The 23057-nt window shown below is 37.9% G+C and overlaps 4 protein-coding genes across 4 annotated transcripts; 2 read left to right on the forward strand and 2 right to left on the reverse strand.

Annotated features, from left to right (window-relative positions):
• Positions 1-1804: 1804 nt before the first annotated feature.
• On the reverse strand, positions 1805-4985 carry LOC111796108 (Pentatricopeptide repeat (PPR) superfamily protein). Its single transcript, XM_023678802.2, has one exon. It carries the CDS (start codon positions 4660-4662, stop codon positions 2212-2214), a length of 2451 nt encoding a protein of 816 aa, XP_023534570.2. The 5' UTR covers positions 4663-4985; the 3' UTR covers positions 1805-2211.
• Positions 4986-5979: 994 nt separating this feature from the next.
• Positions 5980-9020, forward strand: LOC111796073 (uncharacterized). Its single transcript, XM_087124024.1, has 5 exons — positions 5980-6360; positions 6462-6596; positions 6687-6724; positions 6839-6909; positions 8546-9020. The coding sequence occupies exons 1-5, from the start codon at positions 6166-6168 to the stop codon at positions 8896-8898; spliced, it is 792 nt and encodes a 263-aa protein (XP_086980150.1). The 5' UTR covers positions 5980-6165; the 3' UTR covers positions 8899-9020.
• An 8393-nt stretch (positions 9021-17413) lies between these two features.
• LOC111795598 (aspartic proteinase NANA, chloroplast-like) lies at positions 17414-19197 on the reverse strand. The gene is made up of 2 exons (XM_023678118.2): positions 18463-19197; positions 17414-18354 (listed from the first exon to the last, which is right to left on the reverse strand). Exons 1-2 carry the CDS (start codon positions 19173-19175, stop codon positions 17493-17495), a joined length of 1575 nt encoding a protein of 524 aa, XP_023533886.2. The 5' UTR covers positions 19176-19197; the 3' UTR covers positions 17414-17492.
• On the forward strand, positions 19103-23002 carry LOC111795599 (uncharacterized). The gene is made up of 6 exons (XM_087124025.1): positions 19103-19242; positions 19718-19937; positions 20039-20173; positions 20264-20301; positions 20416-20486; positions 22539-23002. Exons 2-6 carry the CDS (start codon positions 19743-19745, stop codon positions 22889-22891), a joined length of 792 nt encoding a protein of 263 aa, XP_086980151.1. The 5' UTR covers positions 19103-19242; positions 19718-19742; the 3' UTR covers positions 22892-23002.
• The last annotated feature ends 55 nt before the right edge of the window (positions 23003-23057 follow it).

Raw genomic sequence — 23057 nt, forward strand, 5'->3', positions numbered from 1 at the left:
ATGTGTATGTTTATACTCGTTTGTTCTTTTCAACATCTTCTTTTTCAGTATCACGATGTTTAATGTGCTAATCATAGAGATTCATGGATAATCAGATAGAGATTCATGGATAATCAGATGGTTAAAAGAAGAATTGCACCTATTACCCACAAAATTAAATACATATATAATTCAGAAATATAATCATTATATAAACATTTTTTTCCCTTCATATGTTTATAGAAAATTAGTTCTTGGAATTGATTGACATCATCCTCCACGACAACGTGTGATTTTAGAGCAGCCTTGACGGTAAGGATTAGCCGGTACTGCATTTCCAACAGAACAACCGGGAGGTGGGTTAGGTTGTTGGCAAGGATTAGGAATTTTAAGAAATTTGGTCTCTGAGGCCACTTCTTGGCTCACCACGAGCATGCCAATTAAGACTATACATATCAACCACGACCTCATCTTCTTTATTTCACGTCACAAAACTCTCTTTTTATGTTTTTTTTATTACTTTTTGGTGATTTTTTCTTTTATTTTCCTCTTATTTATAAGTTTCATGATGATTGAAGGAATGTTAAATGAAGCTTGAAATAGATTTACTTGGGAGATCGTTTTCATTTTAAGTTTTATGTAAAAATTATTCTAAAAAAAATTTTGGTCTATTTTCTCTTGTAATTTGTTAATTCTTTAGTTTGTAGTTAATATTTATATCGTTTGAGAAATTTTTTTCCCCAGTTTTGTATTTATATTTGATTTATCATTCATTAAATAATGAATGAATACATAAATTTTAATAAAAATAATTTTAGAGAACTATACAACTAAAAGTTAAATTAAACTATATTAATATCCTTAATGTAAGTTTCAATCATCATTTGGTGGTCTAAAAATATGCTCCACTTCTTAATCATTATTTTTACTCCACTTCCTTATCATCTCAAACTTAATTCTTAACCACCAACTTTAATAATTATATCAAAATAACTATTTCATCAACTCGAGAATTAATAATGAAAAGCCAGACACAGTAGAAAGGTTAGAAAGGTTAGAAAGGTTGAGCGAGAAAGCCAAAGCCAAAGCCTAAAGTCAAAGCCTAACATCAGAAAGGTTGAAAGAAAGACCCACTGCTAAGTAGATATCATCCGTTTAGCCTGTATTGTTGTTAGACTTTTAAAACACGTCTACTGGGAGAGAGATATCGTCCGTTATGTATCACCGTTAGGCTCACGATTTTTAAACACGTCTATTAGGAAGAGGTTTCCACACCTTTATAAGGAATGCTTCGTTCTCCTCTCCAACAAATGTGGAATTTGAGAGAGGTTTCCACACCCTTATAAGGAATGCTTCATTCCCCTCTCCAACACAAACGTGGAATCTCACATAAGTCTAGAAAGAAAGCTCCCTCTCCAACAAATGTGGAATCTCACACAAGTCTAGAAAGAAAGCTCCCTCTCCAACAAATGTGGAATCTCACACAAATCTAGAAAAATATGTCTAAGAGAGAGAATAAAGTTTTGCGAGTGAAATTAGTAGAAAGTATTGGTTTATGGAAATTCGAAGAACACGAAGTAAATGATAGATAGATAACGAAGTAAATGATAGATAGATAACGAAACAAGACGCAGGTGATCGACTTTGCGGAACTTATGCACAAGTATCAGCTATGTCTAATATGTTAAAGGAAGTTGCCATTAGAAGGAAATCCTTAAATTTGTACGGTAAACCAAGTCAATGAAGTGAGTGAGTTGTGTATATTGTGGAGACAACCACAATTATGAAAATTGCTCATCCAACCCAGAATTAGTTTGCTACGTAGTGAAACAACAAAAAGAACATGCTTATAACATAGACTTGCAGCCATGTTTTCAAATCATATTCCTCATTCCAAGTTAATATCAGATAGTTGTACAAAATTGTAGAGTAGAAGTATGAAAAATTATCAACATTATTGGCACTCGTACCTGCCCTCCAACTTTAAGCCAACTTTTGACATCCCGGAGTTCTCAACCGAGGAAGACGTACTTCAACAGCCCATTTTTGTCTCAGTAGAGTCTTTCAGTGGCATATTTCGGCCTAATTCTTTCGAAGTCATCGACCCTTTTCCCTGGTTCAACACCAGGTTCCTTATTCGCCATGGGCATGACCTTAAGTTTCAGGAAAGAAGAAGGGTGAAACTTGTTAAATTAGGAAGGACTAACTCCTAAAAACCATGTAGCAAGTCCTCTAATTACTTTCAACCATAGGAAATGTGGCATTTAGGAGTCGTTGCTGTGAATTCGTCAACTGCTGCTCGTGTCTAGCTTTAGCTTTCAATGACTTCCAATGATCATGAAGAAGTGACTTAGTACTGTGGTGGAGATAAGCATTCATATCATATCCAAAAGCCTCCATTCTACGTATAAGAACAAAAGCATGATCCTTTCTGTCCTCTAAATGAAGAAGATGCCTTAGCAGTTGGTTACAAATTCTAGGCATCAACATAGTGCCTGTTTCAAGTGTATAAAGGAAAACTTCCACAGCAAGGTCAAGTTTTCCTTCAACGCAAAGCCCACCAATCAACATAACACAGCTTGCTGAACTTATAATCCTTTTGAAGTCCTTAAGAACAGAAAATATTGCAAAGGCTTCCGAAGCCCTCCCTGCTTGACACAATCCAATGAGAAAAATGGTGTATGGAGCCAAGTCGAAGTCTTTTGAGTTCAAGTCCATTTCGATTATTCTCGAGATAGCCTTTTCAAGGTCTCCTTTGTCGAAACTTTCCTCTACTACTTTGACCTTTTCATCTTTCCAGCCACGAAAATTCCTCAGATACTTCATCCAAACACTAAACGCGAGTGAAACCTTTTTTCTTCGACACGACCAAGTCATGATAGACTTGTAAACAGAAGGCTCAGGCTTGCACCCATCCTTTACCATTTGTTCGAAAATCCCTAGAGCATCCTCGTCCCTACCGACTCTGTGGAGCCCGTCTATTAGAGTCCCGTACGTAACTGAATCTGGTAAGCGCCCTTTAAGTTGCATGTCCTTGAAGAGCTTGAAAGCACCATCGATGTTGTTGGTCTTGCAAAATCCATTGATTAGGATGTTGTAAGTTCTAATGTCTGGAAAAACTCCACTCTCAACAAGCTGCATAAGAAGCTTGTAGGCCTTATGAATCAACCCCGACTCGCATAATTGTTCCAACATAACTTGGAGATCGACAGTACCAAGAACCTTATTGGCACCTTGCGAAAGTCGAAGGAACAAAGAAGGTTTTCTCCCTATCTCCATTTTGTAAAACAAAAGGTGAGCTTCCTTAAGCTTACCAGCCTTGCAAAATCCATCAATGAGAGAATTGAAGGTCACAACAGAAGGAAGGCATCCAAGCTTCTCCATTTCATTGAATACATGTTGTGCCTCATCAATTAACCCATTCTTACACATACCACAAATGAGAATGGAATATGTGTGGTTGTCGGGGAAACAGTCGTGGTTTGAAATCTCGAGTCGAAGAGACTGGGCCTTATCCAAAAGACCCATATCACAAAATCCTCTAATTACAGCATTGTAACAAGTAGTATCTGGACTAAACCCTCTTTCCGTCATCTCATCCAACAACGCCAATGCTTCGTTAACCCGACCTTCTTGGCATAAGCCTTGGATCATTATAGTATACAAGATAACATCAGGCTCTACGTTTTTCCTCGAAAATTTTTGGTACCACATATGTGCTTCATCATATCTCCTAGCCCTAAACAAGCCATCAATCAAACAACTGTACCCTTTGACTCCAAGAATAAGGCCATCCTTCTCAAATGATTTCAACAATGCAAAAGCTTCATCAAAATAACCTAACTTACAGAATCCATTAAGCAAAACATTGTAAGTGATTACATCTGGACTACAACCACTAGCTCTCATCTTAATGAACAATCTCTGTGCATCGTCAATTTTCTTAGCTTGACACAACCCAGAAAGAATAATCGAATAGGTTATCTCGTTGGGCAATACGTCTCTATCAGTCATTTCATCAAAGAGTACAAGGGCCTCTTGAGTTTTACTAGTTTTACAGAATCCATGAATCAAAATGCTGTAAGTAACCGCATTAGGATTCAAATTACATTTAAGCATCTGATTATACACCGCTAATGCTAACAAAAACGCTTCTCTTCGCACCAAAACATGCAAAATCAAATTGTAAGCAAAAATATTGGGCTTACATTCAAAATCCTTCATCATGCCAAACGATTGGACGGCCTTCTCTGCCATGCCGGCTTTAGAGTATGCCTCAATCAATACAGAGAAAGCGTCCGATGAAATTTCAGTAGAAGAATCCTTAAGCTCTTGAAGAGTTTTCCAATATAATTCAAAGGCATTGTCCTTTACTAACCTGTCAATGATCAAATTCTGCGAGGCGCTGCAGCACAGGTGCCTTCTCCTCAACGACCAGATAAAAATTCGAAATCCAAGTCGAGCATTCGGCTGTTCTTGAATGACGGAGGTAATTACATCAGATGATATATGAGGGGCTATGATTTCCAATGCATCTTCAATGGGATCGACTGTTTCGATTATGGTGGAGACCTCATTGGAAGTAGCGATTGGGTCAGTGGGCGTATGAAATAAGTGGAACCATGGAGGTTTTGGAACTAAATAGGTGACGACGGGTCGTAGAAATGTTGATCGGCGCTTCATCGACGGCTAATTTCTTCCGGCAGAAATCCCATTACTAACACTGAAAGTGATTTCTCACCGCGGAGAAGCAAAAATCACTGCTGTTTAGGGTTTATAAGAGGTCTTTGCTTCTCCAGTCTTCGAATCTATGACGGCGCTAGAAATTAGAGCTTCCAGATCGGCGGCAACTGAAAATGCTGAATGTATAGCCTTTGGAGTCTTGGATCTTTTGTTCAGTCGGCACTCCGGAGATCAAATCCAGCGCTTCCGCCAAATAGTGTTGCTGCCGGACGAACGTTCAGGGCGTTTTTGACAAAATCACTCGATTGTTGCGAGTTTTGCTATCTAATCCAAAAACTTCTCAAATTTATTAATTTACCCCTTTAATTTTAAATTTTATATTAAATAAGTCCCTCAATTATAAATATCAAGCAAATTTCCAAATTTCAAATAATTATTTAGATAAATAAATAAATAATATTAATAGAAAAACTAGGGTGTACATTCAATCCGACAACTGGAGTTCGTGAGACAAAACCCTCGAGTTGACCCGAGCAACCAATCTAAATAAAAATAAAATATATAAAATATATTAAAAATCCTCCAATATTACTAGCAGGGTTTGCTAGGGTGGTACTTCCTTTATTTAGATTAATTTCTTTTATATTATTTTATTATTTTAATTTCATTTATATTATTTTTATCTTTGTTATATACCATGCAAATGATTATTTATAATATAAAAGAAATTAAAATAACAAAATAATATAAAAGAAAATATCGGTATTTAGTTGTCTTTAATTTTATGACAATGTTGAACTATGTTAATATGTCAGAATTTTCGCTTCTTATTTTTAACCGAATTTATTATTTTTTTTGTTATGAACAATTATAAATTGATTTGTGTTTGTTTGCGGAATTTTAATATATTTTATATTATATTGTATCCGAATAATTATAAAGTGAGGATTAATAAAACTTAAAAAAAAAATTGTTATTTTAATTTCTTTTATATTATTTTTTTTTTGTTATATACAATACAATTGATTATTTATTTAATTTCATGATCTATCCTTATATTTTTGTTTTCAACCTATTCTATAACAGTATCCTTATATATTAGAATTTTCGATCCTTATTTTTTACCGAATTTATTATTATTATTATTATTATTATTATTATTATTATTATTATTATTATTATTATTATTATTATTATTAGTAGTGAATAATTATAAATTAATTTGTATTTATGTGCGGAATTTTAATATATTTTAGGTTAGATTGTGTCCGAATAATAGCGTGGATCAATAAAACATAAAAAAAAATCCCTTAACCCTACCTCGGAAAAAAACGATTTGTAAAAGTGGCTTCACTTCCCTTGGTTCCGACGGAGATGATAAAGGAGTTGGAGAGTGGTGGTTAAGAAGGAAGTGGGTGGAAACAGATTAACAATGGCCGCCGCCCTCTGAGCTTAACCTTCAGACTTCTTCCTCTCAGCTTTCTTCTTGCCCTTGCAAACGGAATGTCACTGCCATGGTGGTCCTCCGCCACTGCCCTTCCCTCTCCCCCTCATACTCGGCTGATTAATCACCATTGCAATCGTCTCCTCCACTCTTACATTCGTCTCGTAAAATCAAAATCAAGCCCTTCTACTTTGAAATCCACCGCTCCGAGAGCTTTATTGCTTGACGAATTCATTCAACTCAGCCACAACAAGGTAATCCGTTGCCTTCTTCTCACTCTGTATCGATAATATCGTCTCTTTCTTGTTCTTAATGGATGAATATTGTCTTCAATTTGGCTGTTTTTGTTTTCTAGGTTTTAGTTGCCGCCGGCGTGTCCGCTGCGATTGGGCAACTCGCGAAGCCTTTCACTTCTGTTCTTTTTTATGGCAGAGAGTTCAACTTTAGAACTGCTTTTGGAGCTGGAGGCTTCCCTTCTACTCACTCCTCTGTTAGTAGCCTCTATTTGCTTTGTATGTTCTGAATTCTTTTGTCAATATAATCACCACCGTCGCTGCTGTTGTTATGCCATGTGTTTCAGGCGGTGGTCGCCGCTGCCACTATTCTCGGCGTTGAGAGGTAATCCGCTACTCAATATGCGTTTCTTTGTTGATTGGCTTTCGTTTCTAAGAAGTTATTTGCCTGTTTTTTCAGAATAAGTTTTCATGACATTCCTTAGGAATATAATCGCAGGGGTCTTGCAGATTCAATTTTTGGCATAACTGTAATTTACGCGTCCCTTATTATGTATGATGCTCAGGCAAGTACGAAGGCTCTTCTTCTTCTTTCTTGTTTAGCGCACGTTCTACTTGTTAATAATCTTCCCGACTCTTTTCCTGCCATTCTTCTGCGGATTAATGGGGATTTTTCACCATTTTCTGTTGTGCTCTGCTAAGTAAGTTAATATGGACTTCTATGGATGAGGAACATCGATGGAAAGAGAAATTGATCTCATAATTTTACCATGTGGACTCTGATATCTTCTTTATTCTCTGTATCTTCGAATTTATCTGGAGGACATCCAATGACCAATTTTATTGGGTGAATAATGGATATAGATCCTAAAAAAAATCAATACTTATGAACAAGTGTGACGAATCGAACGAAGTAAAGCAGGTCAATACCCTGTAGTGAAGTTTCTATTTTTAGAGTTCAAATAAGTGGAATGGGGAATTCGAACCTCTTGATCTCTTGGGCACGTCTTTTTAGTAGTTGTGCTATGCTCAATTTGACAATAGCCTTATGTATCAACTGAGAATTGTAGAATAGGCTAAACTTCTTTTGATATCTTTTTGAGCAATAGCTAAATTAGTTTCGAATAGCACTGTTGTTATACTGTGAAAGTGTCTTCTTTTCCTGTTGGCTTGTTTTAGTCTTCTTCAATTCTATGTTTCATGTTGCAGTCTCATTCATGTTGTTTCGGATACTATGCTAATCAATTATAGCTATATTACATGATCAGACGAAGGCAAAACTCAATTATTGAATAAGGTAGGTGAATGATCGTAATTGTTAGCCGATATATAATATAAGCGAATATTAAGTACTTAGCTTGGAGTTTGACCCCATTGCAAGAGTATTTGATCTGCACTTACAATTACTGTGTATTATGATATATTTTATCCTTCCTGGACTTTTTCTCTGATCATTGATGCGCACAAGGTTCTTTCCGGTGGTATCTGAGAATGGGAAGTTGCAGTCTTGAAGGAAATGAATTAGTGGTTTGGTCGCTGGAAATGATATGTTTATGTCTGGATGTATGTGTATATATATACGCATGCAATACATTAGTCAGCAAGTTTAGAGTTTAGACCCAGTAACCTCAGTTCTACAGTTTATTAGATAATTGATGAGGTTCTAACAGACAGGCTTAAATGGTTCTTCCCTCTGTCTAATCTATACTTCTGTTGGCTGTGGCAAATCATAGACCTCATCTGAATGGCAAAAAAAACTGGTCGATGATTCCTAAAGAAGAAACAAAATGGGGTGATTTTTAAATTGAATCTCGAGAAAATTTATGATAAACGTGATTGGCATTCCCTTGATTGTCATCCTTCAAGTGGAAGGCTTTAGGAAAGGAGGACAAAGTTGTTATTGGCTTTGAGTTGAACACCAGCTTCTTGATCATTGTTAATCAGACCAGCTGGAGTTTGTAAGCTTCTAGAGATCTTTGGCAAAAGTTCCCTTTTTGTGTTTTATTTTAGTTGCAGATGATCTTAGTCAGTTACCATCTAGCCTAGAGGTTTGGAGGTTGGTAGGGTGGAAGTCCTCAGGTGGGACGAGCTCCCACTCTATCAGTCATTTACGGTTCACGGTCGATACTTTTGTATTGTCCTCCTATGATCACGGTCGATACTTTTGTAAGAGTAATCACAACGAAATTTCTTGTTTTGCAGGGAGTCAGGAGAGAAGTAGGAAAACATGCTAAAGCAATCAACACGCTATTGCAAACAAAGACACCTGTGAACTCATCCTTTTCCTATAAAGATCAGGATCGTCGAGTCAACTCACAACTCGAGAGCAGCAGTCCCCTGTTATCTGAGGAAGGAACCAGGGCCTTGACGGTGCTGAGTCCATTAAAGGAGGAGGATATCGCATCGTCGAGCTCGGAAACTGATGTGGAAGAAGGGTCAAGAAGGGAGGGTAGTGAATGGAAGTCATTCAAAGAATCAATAGGCCACACTGAGATTGAAGTTGCAGCTGGAGCTTTGTTGGGTTTCACGGTTAGTCTGATAACTAATACATTATTGTGATTTATAATATTGATCTCACAAATAAACTGTATCTATACAAAGTCCCATCTTCTGTGTCAAATCTAAACTCGAATTCGATAATTTAATGAGAAATTTATGTAAAGCCACGACATGAGACTCGACCAGTGGACTATGATTTGAGGAAATTACATTATAGGAATCTTAATATATAAGTTAATACAAGCTACCTTCGGATTTAAAAGCTTTTCTATCTCTCTAGTGATGAGTCCCAAGTTTCTTGGTCTTCTTCAAAATTAGAACATAAATCGTTCTCAGTTGTTATTTAATTGGATTCATTGAGTTATTTAGTTATGAAATCGGTGTTTGGGCGTCTGAATTGTTTGGTCTTATGAAGTCTATGTTTGGAGTGCTTAGTTGCGGAACTGCAAAGTCTTGGTTTGTGTTGATTTTTCTTTTGTTTTTTACAATTTTGTTCTACTAATACAATTAGAGCTAGATTTCAATGTTTTCCCCCCCAAAATTCAACTTATATAGAATTGTTACCATTGAACTTCAAATCTTATTATTTTATGAGTAAAGTATCAATTTCAATTAAAATAACATGGACTCGAAATAATAATGGTAGGGATCACCTGGATATGCATGCATGATAGAAAAATTGTCTCTATGGATAGTGTAGTATGACTTATACTTAAGATAAATGTGCAATTATATGCTTCGGTATGCGAAAATGGATGTGTTAGACCTTGTTTGTTGTATAGTGTCGTTTTATACTGCCACTTCGAATATCATGTTGTGTTGGAGGATGAGATTTTGTGAAATATGTGCTCTAGGTGCTTGGTAGATGTTATCACCTAGTTGAGTAATTGTTTGTCTGCTTGCAATGATTGAATGTACATTAGCTCCAGGTGTATGAATGTGTGATTCTCTCTGTATAGGATTAGCAATAGGAATGGCCTTAAACTAGGGTGTGTGAGGTAGTTTGGCTAGAGTATATGACCTAGGACGAAATGCTTCTAGAAGAAGAGTGCTATGGATTCATGAGAGGCGAACAGAGGGTGGACCTCGTGCTCCTGAACGATCCAGACTCGGACATCAGAATCATATTACTTGGAGATGTGGAACGTTGTCAAGATCGCCAAACCGCCCAGAAGATCTAGACGACCGCCACGGTAACCCCAAAAGAAATAAAGGGTATCACATAGGCTGGTAGTAGACGATGGACATCAAGGAGCATCCACACCCCTTTTCGCCGGTTTGGTACCGTTGAGCCATGCGTGAGGCTGATAAGGGTTTGTGTGACCTGAGCAAGAGAGTTTAGCTTGGGTACCCTGTGCGGAGGATCTGACATATGGGAGGCGTTGATTATGCGGGTAATCAGTAGAGTTGGTACAATAGGGGGTAGCACTCTCGACCTTAGGTGACTCCATGACTTGTTTTTTTAACGATCCAGGCCCACCGCTAGCAGATATTGTCCTCTTTGGGCTTTCCCTTTCGGACTTCCCCGAGATTTGTTCTCCTCCCGAACCATCGTGGGACATCACATAGGATGAGTTTGTCAACTACCTTAGCACTCACTTTGCTAGCCTTTTTCAAATTTTCTTTGTAATTTTATAAATTGCAAAATAATTGTTCTTCCTTTTGTTTATTCTCATCTCACTGGAAGAAAATAAATTAAAACATATTTCCCCCGTTTTTCCTCCCTTTTTACTCATCTTAATGATAGAAAAAAAAAAAAAGTTAATTAGAAAACAATTTTGAAAAAATTAAAAATATTTAACAATTTTCTAAGAAATTGTTTATGAAAAAAATATATTATTTAAAATTATTAATATTATTAGAGCCCTTCTCTCTCTCTTTTTTTTTTTTTTTTTTTAAAGAGTTTGAACTATTCTCAAACATGGTAAAAATAACCTCAAAAAATTCCCAACCTTACATGGCCATTATAACAACTATAAAATAAATTAATTAAAATATGAGTATTATATATCTTTTTTTTAATTCAATTATAGTAAAGTATCTCAAGTTGATTTAATATAATTTAGTGAATAAAATACTAATTGTAACTTTAAAGTCAATGACTCAATTTTTTATTATACAATTAATAAAAGAAATTAATATGTTACGTCATATTTGAGATGATATTTAAAATATATATATATTAAAAAATATTTGAACCAAAGGAACGGTGAATTAAAAAAAGATATAAAAGTTAGATATGCATAATTATAGGATTTGAAATAATTAATAAATAAGGAAAATGAAATAATTGGGTGTAGCTTTAGGTTGTAAGGGAGCCACAAACCGGCACGGTTTAATTTTTATATTTTAAAAACTAATTTAAACTATTAATTAATAATTATAATCATCAAAATTAGTTGGTTACACTCACATGGATTGTCTCACGGTATGCAATAAAAAGCTGACACATTACATTTTTTATATTTTAAAAAAAATCATATAAAAAAAATTATTCCAAATAAATAGGAGAATATTATTGGAGAGGATCGTGTAATGTTGTTGCAACATCCACTCATCTTTCTCCACGTGGAATTTCATGTCACGACTACGCGTTTTACTGTCCCATCAATAATTTGCCTAATTACTAATTAAATTCTTAAAATAAAATAAAATATACTACTAAATAAACTCCTAAAATTACTTTTTTATATTATATTATATATATATATATAAAAATTAAATTGTTGTCTTTTCAAAATGGTAGTGAAAACATCTGTTGGTTGCATTCTAGTCGAAACATAATATGGTTTGATAATTTCAGTTTGGAACTTTTCTCAAACTATATGATAATCTATTTCAATGTATTTCGTACGTTCGTGAAAAATTGGATTGACTGCTATATGCAATGTAGTCTTAACATACACTCAGTTTAGAAGAAATTTGAAAATGCTTATAACGTAGTTTCGGTATTGGACGATCGAGAACAATTTACCAACCACAGTACTCGGTTTAGGAGAATGATTGAGAATATCTATAGCCAATTCAAGACCCAGATTGAGATTAAAAGGCTACCTATTGGCAACGGAATCTGGATAGCTCGCCAGAAACATCTTGATTATGAATATGTTCTTAATTTTATTACGGTAATCGCTATCTATAGAGACCATAAATTAGAATTTTTGAGATGTGGACCTAAAACGATGATATATTTTGGGGGAAGGTGATCTCAATTCATCTGTCGCTTTCTATTTCAATCTCTGTCACTTTTCTTATGTTCTTCCTCTGTTCTTGCTTTAATAACATGTTAAGAACGAGAAAGTGGGATTGAAAGTCGAATCTTTGTTAATGTAATAAGATAAAGGCTAACGATTAAATCGTAAAAAGAAATATATATATATATATATATATATATATAAAAGCTAACTAAATTCTAAAAATAAGATAAAATATACCACCGAAGATATTACAAAATAAAATAAAATATAATATATTACGACTAAATTTATACCTTAAATCAAAATTTCATAATATTTTTGTATTTTCATTATAATTACTTTGGCCTATAAATTCAAACTCACAAATTTACCTTTTAAAAGACTTTACCATATAATTAAAATATAAATATATTATATACTTTTTCACATTAATATTCTTATAAATAATCAAATAATGTATTTCAGTAATTATTGAACTTAGTTTTGAGTAACAATCCATCATAGTTGAATTAATTGAAACAATAATAATTTTTTGAATTATTTCTTGGCAAATTTATGACTTAGTTGCAAACGATAGGAAATTCGTATTCCATAAATTAAAATTTTAACACTATTTTACAGTAAAGAAAATAGTTATAATTTTAAAATATAATGAAAAAGAGAAAGAAAAAAAGGTAAAATATTAAATGTGGAGCAAAAAAACGAGAGTTAGAATTCAGAGGAGACAACTAACATTAAGAATAGTACGAGAATTACACAATTACTCTGTTAACTCGATCGACACACTTAACTACTGGTTCTTGCATTACTGAAAAGACGATTCACGAAAAAATGTTACTCTGGAACGTGATCTTAAATTTGTCGATTATGTAGATAAGACGAAGGACATATAATGTGAATTTAATAATACTAAAATAGGTGGAAATTAATGCGATTGGAATTTATGTGTACAAATAAATAATTTTTTGTTCGGTTTATTTGTAACTCACGTGAATATGATAATTTACTTACAACTTGTTACTCTATCGAGTAAATTGATTGATTATTCGATGTAGATAACGACGGACCTTAAAATTAATTAAAAAAAAATATAAATTAGGTTGTCATCCCGGTGGTGTTCTCTTCATTCATCTCTCTTCCAAATTTCGTTTATAAAAATGCCTCTCTTTCCCTCTTCTTCTCTAACTCCCATTTTTTTCTCTCTCTTCTCTCTTTCCCCAAAACACAACCAAAAACGATGTGTCGTTCCGACCAAGCCTTGGAATCCACTTCTGTCGTCCTTGATTCCAAATTCAACCCCCCTCCCCTCCTTCAACCCACTTCCAATCGCCGTAATTCCCTTAACAAACACCCTTCCACCTCCACCTCCACCTCTGACAACAGCGGCGGCTCTCTGTCTCGCCCCCGCCCTGCCTTAGATACCAAGAACACTGTTTGAACTGCTGGTTCTGAGTGTGTCCCAAGTGGGTTCCGATTGGACTTCAATTTTGAAGAAACGACAAGATTTCAGGTACAAAAACCACCTTAATCGATCCCTTTAAGATTGTGGGTTGGTCTGTAATTCACTGAATTAGAGTCTTCATCTTCGCCCAGAAATGCGTTTTCAAATTTCGATGCGGAATTGGTGGCGAATTTTTCCGACAGACAGATGGTTTCGATCAGCTCAGAGTATGGAATGGACATAAACAGAGTCCGAGGAGTGGTCGACAACGCAATCCGGATCCTGGAGGTAATTAAATGAATATGTTCTTCCTTTTCCAAACATGAATGAATGAATTAATTAATTAGTTAATTAGTGGGTGATTTGTTTAATTTCTAGATTAACAAGGAATTTGGGTCATTGGAGAAATACATTTGGGGGTTTATGAACAACAACCCATTCTCACCGCACTACAAATCCGGCCACAAAATCCCGGTCAAGACATCAAAATCAGACACCATAAGCAAAGACATGATCCGGCGAGGATTCCGGTCTGTCGGTCCGACCGTCGTCCATTCCTTCATGCAAGCCGCCGGTCTGACCAACGACCATCTCACCACCTGCCACAGGCACCTCCACTGCACATTAATCGCCGCCGGCCGCCGCGCTCCACCGGCGGAAGTGGAGGAGACGGCGACAGGTGCGGCAGGGTCGGAAGCTGTGTAGAATTGAGTGGTTGATAATTAACTATATATAACTGTTTTTATTTTATTTTATGTTCTTTGTGTGAAAATGTTTGTATGAATAGAAAAGAAGAGAAAAATGATTGAGGTTTTGAAGTGAAGTGACAATGTCATGTGTGTTGGTCACTTTGCTTTTGTAAATTCCCATCTCATCCATCCTAATTTCAAAATCTATTATTTTTAGTCTTATTTGGCATTTTATATTCTCGATTAAGTTATCGAATGTTCGAATCTGAAAAGAATTAGATGTCGTAGTTAAAAGAATATGAAAAGAACTACCCTATCTATGACCTAGAGTTGGTCGTTGTAGTGTTTGCGCTAAAAATTTGGCGACACTATCTATATAGAGAGAAAATTCAAATTTTTACGAACCACGAGAGTTTAAAATATTTCTTCACGCAGAAAAAGTAGACGAAAAAGCTACGCCGATGTAAGACGTAAAAACTTGGAGTTTGAGATAGGGAACCTAGTATTCCTAAAGGTGGCACCCATGAAAGGTGTCTTGAGGTTCAGATGTAAAGAAAAGTTAAGTCTTAGATTCATCGGACCTTTCGAGATTCTCGAGCGAATTAGTCCCGTAGCGTATGATGATGCTAATATAGCGTATGAATTATGTATGATGATGCTAGATAATGGTTGTGTGCATACTCAATTTTGATCCAGTATTATGTTAGGCTCGATTTCACACCGTTCCGCGCCCCCTTCCCATATCAGAAAACATCCGCTCAGCACCACATCGCCGCCGCAAGGGAACGACATCATTGTTGCCAAAACCGACCTCAAGAGGGTTAGACGTAGCAAAGGTTCAACGCCTACGTAGGAGGAAGGCTCAATTTGAGGGGAGTCAGATCGTCGTTGATTAGGAAAGGCCAAGAACGCAGCTCCTCAGGTAAGAGACTCGCCTGTTGAAAATAAACGTTCTGTTTTTTTTGAAAATGGGTCGAACAGAATCGTCTATGGGCTAGGTGCTGGTAATCCGTTTGCCAGGAACAATCTGATCTCTGTGTGTAATATTATGTAACCTAGTTGACATGTATCCTGATTGCTATGTATTCTGATTGTCGTATATTTTGATTGTCGTATATTATGATGGTTGTGTAATCGAATGGTTGTGAAATCGGATAGTTGTGTAATCGGATCGTAGAGTAATATGGTTAGGTTGGGCAGTCTGACGATATGTGTCTATTGCCGACATAATGTGCTTGTAGGTAGCCATGAGTAAGGGTTGTGGTAATAGTTACTCGCTGTGTGTTTTGGGTAACTAGCCACCACTAGTCCCTTTGGGGTGATTCTAGAAAAGACTATCCAGTAATGGTTACACGCTGTGTGTATCGGGTAACCAGCCATTGATAGTCAATGGGAGGAAATAAGGAGGTGAGGTCCTCGGGGTAATGGTTACACGCTGTGTGTTTCGGGTAACCAACTAGGAATAACCACTTTAAGGATTGAAAGTGGCGTTGAGGTGGTGGTGGCAATAACCCACTGCTGCGTGTTTTGGCTAATCGCCTTATTACGATTCATATGTTGACCCCCAATAGAGGAGTTCCTTGCTGAGTATTTTTATACTCACCCTGTTTCTTTAAAATGATTTTTCAGGCGAAGCTGTGGCACGGAGGTGACGAGTAAGCAAAGTCAGTCACAGGGCGATTCAAGGATTTTTCAAGCAGCAGGACCCTCGTATAATCGGGATATCACAACCGCTGTCTCGGTGAAAAAGGCTCCTCTATTGCTATAGAGTGTTTTCTTTTAGTGTTTTGTTCTATGATATTTTTGCCTAGGGGAATTATTCGACCACAAAGACCATTACCCTCACAACATCCTCCTTTGCTCTATCTAGTTTTTGCCCAGAAAGACAATTACACACAAAACGAAAGAGGCTTTCCTTAGTTTGTGGGAGAGACGTTTGCCCTCTTTTGTATTAATTTAAACTATGCTGTGGATGCCTAGTTTGTGGGAACTAGGCGGCCACATCAGAGGCCACGTGATTTCTAATAAAATTCTGCATGATTTTCATTCTTTTTCCAAATAAATCGCATTATCTTTCTAATAAAATTCGCTACCGTCAAGATAAGTCGGGTCGTTACAGCCCGCGTGTTGGAGGTTGCTACATACATCCGCTATTTAGTACGGTATCCGTAAATAACTCGGCATGGGCACGGGAGGGCCTATGCCGAGATAGAACCCAGATGGATGGATGTTCGGGAAGTCCCGATGAGATGAACGACACGCTAGCCCATTCTCGATGGCATGACCGAATGAGTTATGATGGCCGACGACATCCCGAGACTCGGGATGGCGTCAAGACATATGTCGATGGGGATCGAGATGGCAAGATGAGATGCGATGTTGTATTGAGATACCTTGGCCCGAACAGAGGCAAGGTCGAGCCGAATGAGTTGGCTTAGCGTAGAGGCAAGTCGGATGTGTCACGATTGAACATGCACGCGCAGGAGTGTGGTTGAACAAGCTTAGATTCCGCACAAGCGGTTCGATTGGCGAAGACAAACATCGCCTAAGGTCCGACGAAACCACAAAGCCAAGACGAAAAATATATATGGGAGCCTAACAGTGTTAGGCTGCTAGATGTGTGAACAGTGTCAAAAACTTCGTGGGGAATAGGAGTTTCTAATCAAAACTAGACTGAATCTAGCTATTTTGAATGGCTATTTTGAATGGGGAAAGAGAGACCACATCGTACAACCCATTAGCTAGGGTCCCGCTTAGCTACATGAGATAAGGGAGGGGTCCCGCCCCCAATGAAGGGGACTAGTACGAACCTGGGAGGTTTCAACTCACCCTAGGTAAGATGTCATATAGTCTCATAGAGCCACATCAGTCATTCGACATAAGTAATTGGCAGGTGTTTAAATGAAAGGACAGAGAACCAAAATAGATTAAATGCGGGTTTGGAGCCATAAAAAAAATGTATTATTTGACTAGTCTCGTAGGAAGAAGCAAGAACAATTGTTGTAACTTAAACTGCATCTGTGATTTCATCATCATAGTTGCATCAACATAACCTCTATGAATAATATGATTGGCATTAATGAATAATTATAACACCATGAATGTGAATAAAGGAAGATATATATATATATATATATATATATATATATATATATATTTGTGTTTTGTTTAAAAATAAAAGGCAATAATCCCCCTCTCTCCATGTTTGTTGAAATTGAATCATTTAAAAAAATAAATTAAAAAAAAAAAAAGGAAAAAGAATAATGTTACATTATATGAGTATAATTAATAAGAAGGAAGTAATAAATGAAAGAAAATGGAGAAGTTCTAGGCGCAGTCGGAGGGAGCAAAAGTGACGGATCCCTTGAGTAAATCAAATTGCCAAAGGTAAGTTTGCTGAATAATATTCCCTAAGATATTGATTGATGGAAAGGGCAGAGAAGTTATGGCAATACAGCTACGTTGGTATGACGCCGAAACGACGTAGCTCCTATCCGGCGGTTCGAACACCGCCCCGCCTTCGAAATGGAATCCAAGCTTCGGCGTCATACCAAATTTCCACTCAGTGTCATTGAAGCAAAGTTTGAAGTTCTTCACCCCTTCATCCTTTGCATCCTTTTCAATTCTTCCGAATTTTTCGATCTTGGGAGCTATCGCTTCTATCACCGCATCGTGAGCCGGCGCCGTCAGCATCGTCAGGCTGGTGCCCGTGTCCAAGATGGTGCCGCAACCGGAATTGATGTTCCAGACGTGAGGGGGGATGTTCAGGATCTGTCCGTCGACGGAGATTCCGGCCAGTTGGACGCCGTAGTAGCAGCTGTATCGCCCGCCGGTGATGAGTTTAGTGGTGGCGGGGGGGCCGATGGGACTGGATGTGGAGGCGGCGAAGGTCTTAGGGGAGGGGGTGCCGAAGACGAAGTAGCTAATGGCGGTTATACTGCGGACGTGGTCGGCGAGGCAGTAGGAGAAGCCGCCGCCGATGTTGTTTTCGGCGGCTTTGTAGACGAAGGAGTAGATGCTAGCGCCTAAGCCAATGAGGCCATCGGCTCCGTCCAAGAATTGGCTGTCAGTTATTTCTTCGGTGCAGCCGTATAGAACGTCCTTCAGTTGCTTTTCTTTTCCGTTTGTTAGTCTTACCGTTACCGTCTCAGTTGCGAATATTCCCATCGCGCAGTCCCCACTTAAGTAGCTGTTATTTTTTTAAACAAACCAACCAACATCCATTTATTGTTATAATGGTCCCCACCAAAATTTTATTTAAAATAATAATAATAATAATAATAATTACTATTAATACCTGTAGGCATAGGAACAAGGGAAGTCAGGGGTTGGACAATCGGGTTGGCTGCCGAGCTCAGAGAAATCCTGGATACACTGATTGGAGGAACAAGGAATTGGGGAGAAAGAAGATGATTGATTCGCATAAAGCGCGTAAATGAATCTCTCTCTCATTCTGTTACGCATTTTATGGATCGGAGAGGGGTTGCTGCAATCTCCCCTGCACCGCCGGTATCTGCATCTCGTCCACAATAGGTCACTTCCGGTATCTGCAATCATCGTGAACTTCTGCGGCGGCGTTCCCAATTTCAATTGCACGAAAAACTCACTGCTACCGAAATCAGCGCCGGGGTATGTTTTCAATGCTATTGGCGTCTGCGACTGTGGAGGAAGATTCGAACCCGACGCCTCCTTCTTCTCCTTCTCCTCCGCATTCTCCACAACTTTGGTCCAATTCAGGTGGGCGGCGATGGCTCGCAGGCGAGATTGATCGTGATAGCGAATATCCTTGATGCGATCCTCCATTTTATCCACCTTAATTTCATCATGAAGCCTCTTAACCACTTCCGGATGGTGGCGGTGTATCAGATCCAGCCTCACGAATTCTTGTTCTTCATTATTGGCATCGCTTTCTTGTTTCGGATTATTGGCATTGCTTTGATCGGCGAATGCGACGGTGAGAGGAGAGAAGAAGACGAAGAAAAGGATTAAAAGATGAGAAATCGGCGACATTGCTCATTTCCTGTCAGAGAAAACAGATGAAGCAAGGAGGAAGATGAGAATGGCGGACTTAAAAAGAGTAAGAACATCTATAAACCCTAACTGTAAAACGATAAATTTAGAATCACTTTCTTTTTTCTTTTTTTTTTTTTTTCGATTTTATGGGTATCATTTTTTTACGTGTTCTTCTGTTTTGTCTATTAATATACAGAAAGAAAATATAATTTAATATTTAAATTATTTTATTTTAAAATATATTTTTATTAGAAACTACAAAGGAGATTTTAATAATTTACAAAATTTTATGCAATAAAATAAAATTGGAATTATATTTTTATTCTTTTCAGATTTACAAAACAATTATTTAATTAATAAAATAATTTAAAAATTAAATTAAAAAATATATATATGAAAACTACGTTAAAAGAAAGAAAGGTATGAACTAAAAAGATGATAAGGGAGTTGGAGAGTGGTGGTTAAGAAGGAAGTGGGTGGAAACAGATTAACTATGGCCGCCGCCCTCTGAGCTTAACCTTCAGACTTCTTCCTCTCAGCTTTCTTCTTGCCCTTGCAAACGGAATGTCACTGCCATGGTGGTCCTCCGCCACTGCCCTTCCCTCTCCCCCTCATACTCGGCTGATTAATCACCATTGCAATCGTCTCCTCCACTCTTACATTCGTCTCGTAAAATCAAAATCAAGCCCTTCTACTTTGAAATCCACCGCTCCGAGAGCTTTATTGCTCGACGAATTCATTCAACTCAGCCACAACAAGGTAATCCGTTGCCTTATTCTCACTCTGTATCGATAATATCGTCTCTTTCTTGTTCTTAATGGATGAATATTGTCTTCAATTTGGCTGTTTTTGTTTTCTAGGTTTTAGTTGCCGCCGGCGTGTCCGCTGCGATTGGGCAACTCGCGAAGCCTTTCACTTCTGTTCTTTTTTATGGCAGAGAGTTCAACTTTAGAACTGCTTTTGGAGCTGGAGGCTTCCCTTCTACTCACTCCTCTGTTAGTAGCCTCTATTTGCTTTGTATGTTCTGAATTCTTTTGTCAATATAATCACCACCGTCGCTGCTGTTGTTATGCCATGTGTTTCAGGCGGTGGTCGCCGCTGCCACTATTCTCGGCGTTGAGAGGTAATCCGCTACTCAATATGCGTTTCTTTGTTGATTGGCTTTCGTTTCTAAGAAGTTATTTGCCTGTTTTTTCAGAATAAGTTTTCATGACATTCCTTAGGAATATAATCGCAGGGGTCTTGCAGATTCAATTTTTGGCATAACTGTAATTTACGCGTCCCTTATTATGTATGATGCTCAGGCAAGTACGAAGGCTCTTCTTCTTCTTTCTTGTTTAGCGCACGTTCTACTTGTTAATAATCTTCCCGACTCTTTTCCTGCCATTCTTCTGCGGATTAATGGGGATTTTTCACCATTTTCTGTTGTGCTCTGCTAAGTAAGTTAATATGGACTTCTATGGATGAGGAACATCGATGGAAAGAGAAATTGATCTCATAATTTTACCATGTGGACTCTGATATCTTCTTTATGCTCTGTATCTTCGAATTTATCTGGAAAACATAACTCTGTATCTTCTTTATGCTAAGTAAGTTAATATGGACTTTTATGAATGTATGATGGAAAGAGAAACTGGCACAGTGTCAGCCTTCTCGCTGTTCCCCGAAGGGGGTAGACACAAGGAAGGATGCTGGGCCCCAAAGGGGGTGGATTTGGGGGCGGTCCCACATCGATTGGAGGAAGGAAAGAGTGCCAGCGAGGACACTGGGCCCCGAAGGGGGGTGTATTGTGACGTCCCACATTGGTTGGGGAGGAGAACAAACCACCATTTATAAGGGTGTGGAAACCTTTCCCTAGCAGACGCGTTTTAAAGCCTTGAGGGCAAGCCCGAAAGGGAAAGCCCAAAGAGGACAATATCTGCTAGCGATGGATCTGGGTCGTTACAATGATAATTTTATCCTTCCTGGACTTTTGCTCTGATCATTGATGCGCACAAGGTTCTTTCCGGTGGTATCTGAGAATGGGAAGTTGCAGTCTCGAAGGAAGTGAATTAGTGGTTTGGTCGCTGGAAATGATAAGTATGTTTATGTCTGGATGTATGTGGATATATGTATTCATGCAATACATAACAGTTAGCAAGTGTAGAGTTTAGACCCAGTAACCTCAGTTCTACTGTTTATTAGATAATTGATGAGGTTCTAACAGACAGGCTTAAATGGTTCTTCCCTCTGTCAAATCTACTTCTGTTGGCTGTGGCAAATCATAGACCTCATCTGAATGGCAAAAAAACTGGTCGATGATTCCTAAAGAAGAAACAAAAGGGGGTGATTTTTTAATTGAATCTAGAGAAAATTTATGATAAACCTGATTGGCATTCCCTTGATTGTCATCCTTCAAGTCGGAGGCTTTAGGAAAAGGAGGAGAAAGTTGTTATTGGCTATGAGTTGAGCACCAGCTTCTTAATCATTGTTAATCAGACCAGCCGGAGTTTGTAAGGTTCTAGAGATCTTTTCTAAGAGTTCCCTTTTTCTGTTTTCTCTTTTAGTATTTGTAGCCGTCTAGAGGTGTAACCACCCAAACCCACCGCCCGCAGATATTGTCCTTTTTGGGCTTTCCCTTCTAGGCTTATCTTCAAGACTTTAAAACGTGTCTATTAGAGAGAGATTTTCACACACTTATAAGGAATGCTTTGTTCTCCTCTCCAACTAAGGTGGGATCTCACAATCCACCCCTCTTGAGGGCCCAGCGTCCTCGCTGGCACACTACCCGGTGTCTAGCTCTAACACCATTTGTACCCGTCCAAGCCCACCACTAGCAGATATTGTCCTCTTTGGGCTTTTCATTCTGGACTTCCCCTCAAGGCTTTAAAATGTGTATACTAAGAAGAGGTTTCACACCCTTATAAGAAATGTTTTGTTCTCCTCTCCAACTAATGTGGGATCTCACAAGAGGTTTGGAGGTTGGTAGGGTGGAAGTCCCTCGGGTGGCACGAGCTCCCACTCTATCAGTCATTTACGGTGTACTTTAAGATCTTTAAACTTTTCGGCCTTCAGCATAAAAATTAACTTGTTTAAGTAAAATGTGGTCGGAATTGATTATTTCTCTAGGAGGCAGTGAAAATACTGCTGTGGGAAGTGTTAGATAAACCAAGATGTTGTAAGCCTTCTGCGATACTGTGATTGAAGAATTTTGCGAATGGGAAACCTATCTCTTTAAGGCTCACTTGACGGCCCTTTCTAGACTCCCTATATACATTCTTTCCTTTGTTAGATTCTCCTGTAGTATTAGAAACACTATAACCTGCTTTTTTTGGTATCAATAAGAGTAATCAACAACAAAATTTCTTATTTTGCAGGGAGTCAGAAGAGAAGTTGGAAAACATGCTAAAGCAATCAACACGCAATTGCAAACAAACACACCTCTGAACTCATCCTTTTCCTATAAAGATCAGGATCGTCGACTCAACTCGCAACTCGAGAGCAGCAGTCCCCTGTTATCTGAGGAAGGAACCAGGGCCTTGACCGTACTGAGTCCATTAAAGGAGGAGGATATCGCATCGTCGAGCTCGGAAACTGATGTGGAAGAAGGGTCAAGAAGGGAGGGCAGTGAATGGAAGTCATTCAAAGAATCAATAGGCCACACTGAGATTGAAGTTGCAGCTGGTGCTTTGTTGGGTTTCACGGTTAGTCTGATAACTAATACATTATTGTGATTTATAATATTGATCTCACAAATCAACTGTATCCATACAAACTCCCATTTTCTGTCTCAAACCTAAAACTCGAATACGATGATTTAATGAGAAATTTATTATGTAGAGCTACGACACACGAGGCTCGACTAGTGGACTATAATTTATGTAAAACCACGACATAAGA

The sequence above is a fragment of the Cucurbita pepo genome, chromosome 5, assembly GCF_057944985.1.
Source record: "Cucurbita pepo subsp. pepo isolate OVF chromosome 5, ASM5794498v1, whole genome shotgun sequence".
Taxonomy (NCBI): domain Eukaryota; kingdom Viridiplantae; phylum Streptophyta; class Magnoliopsida; order Cucurbitales; family Cucurbitaceae; genus Cucurbita; species Cucurbita pepo.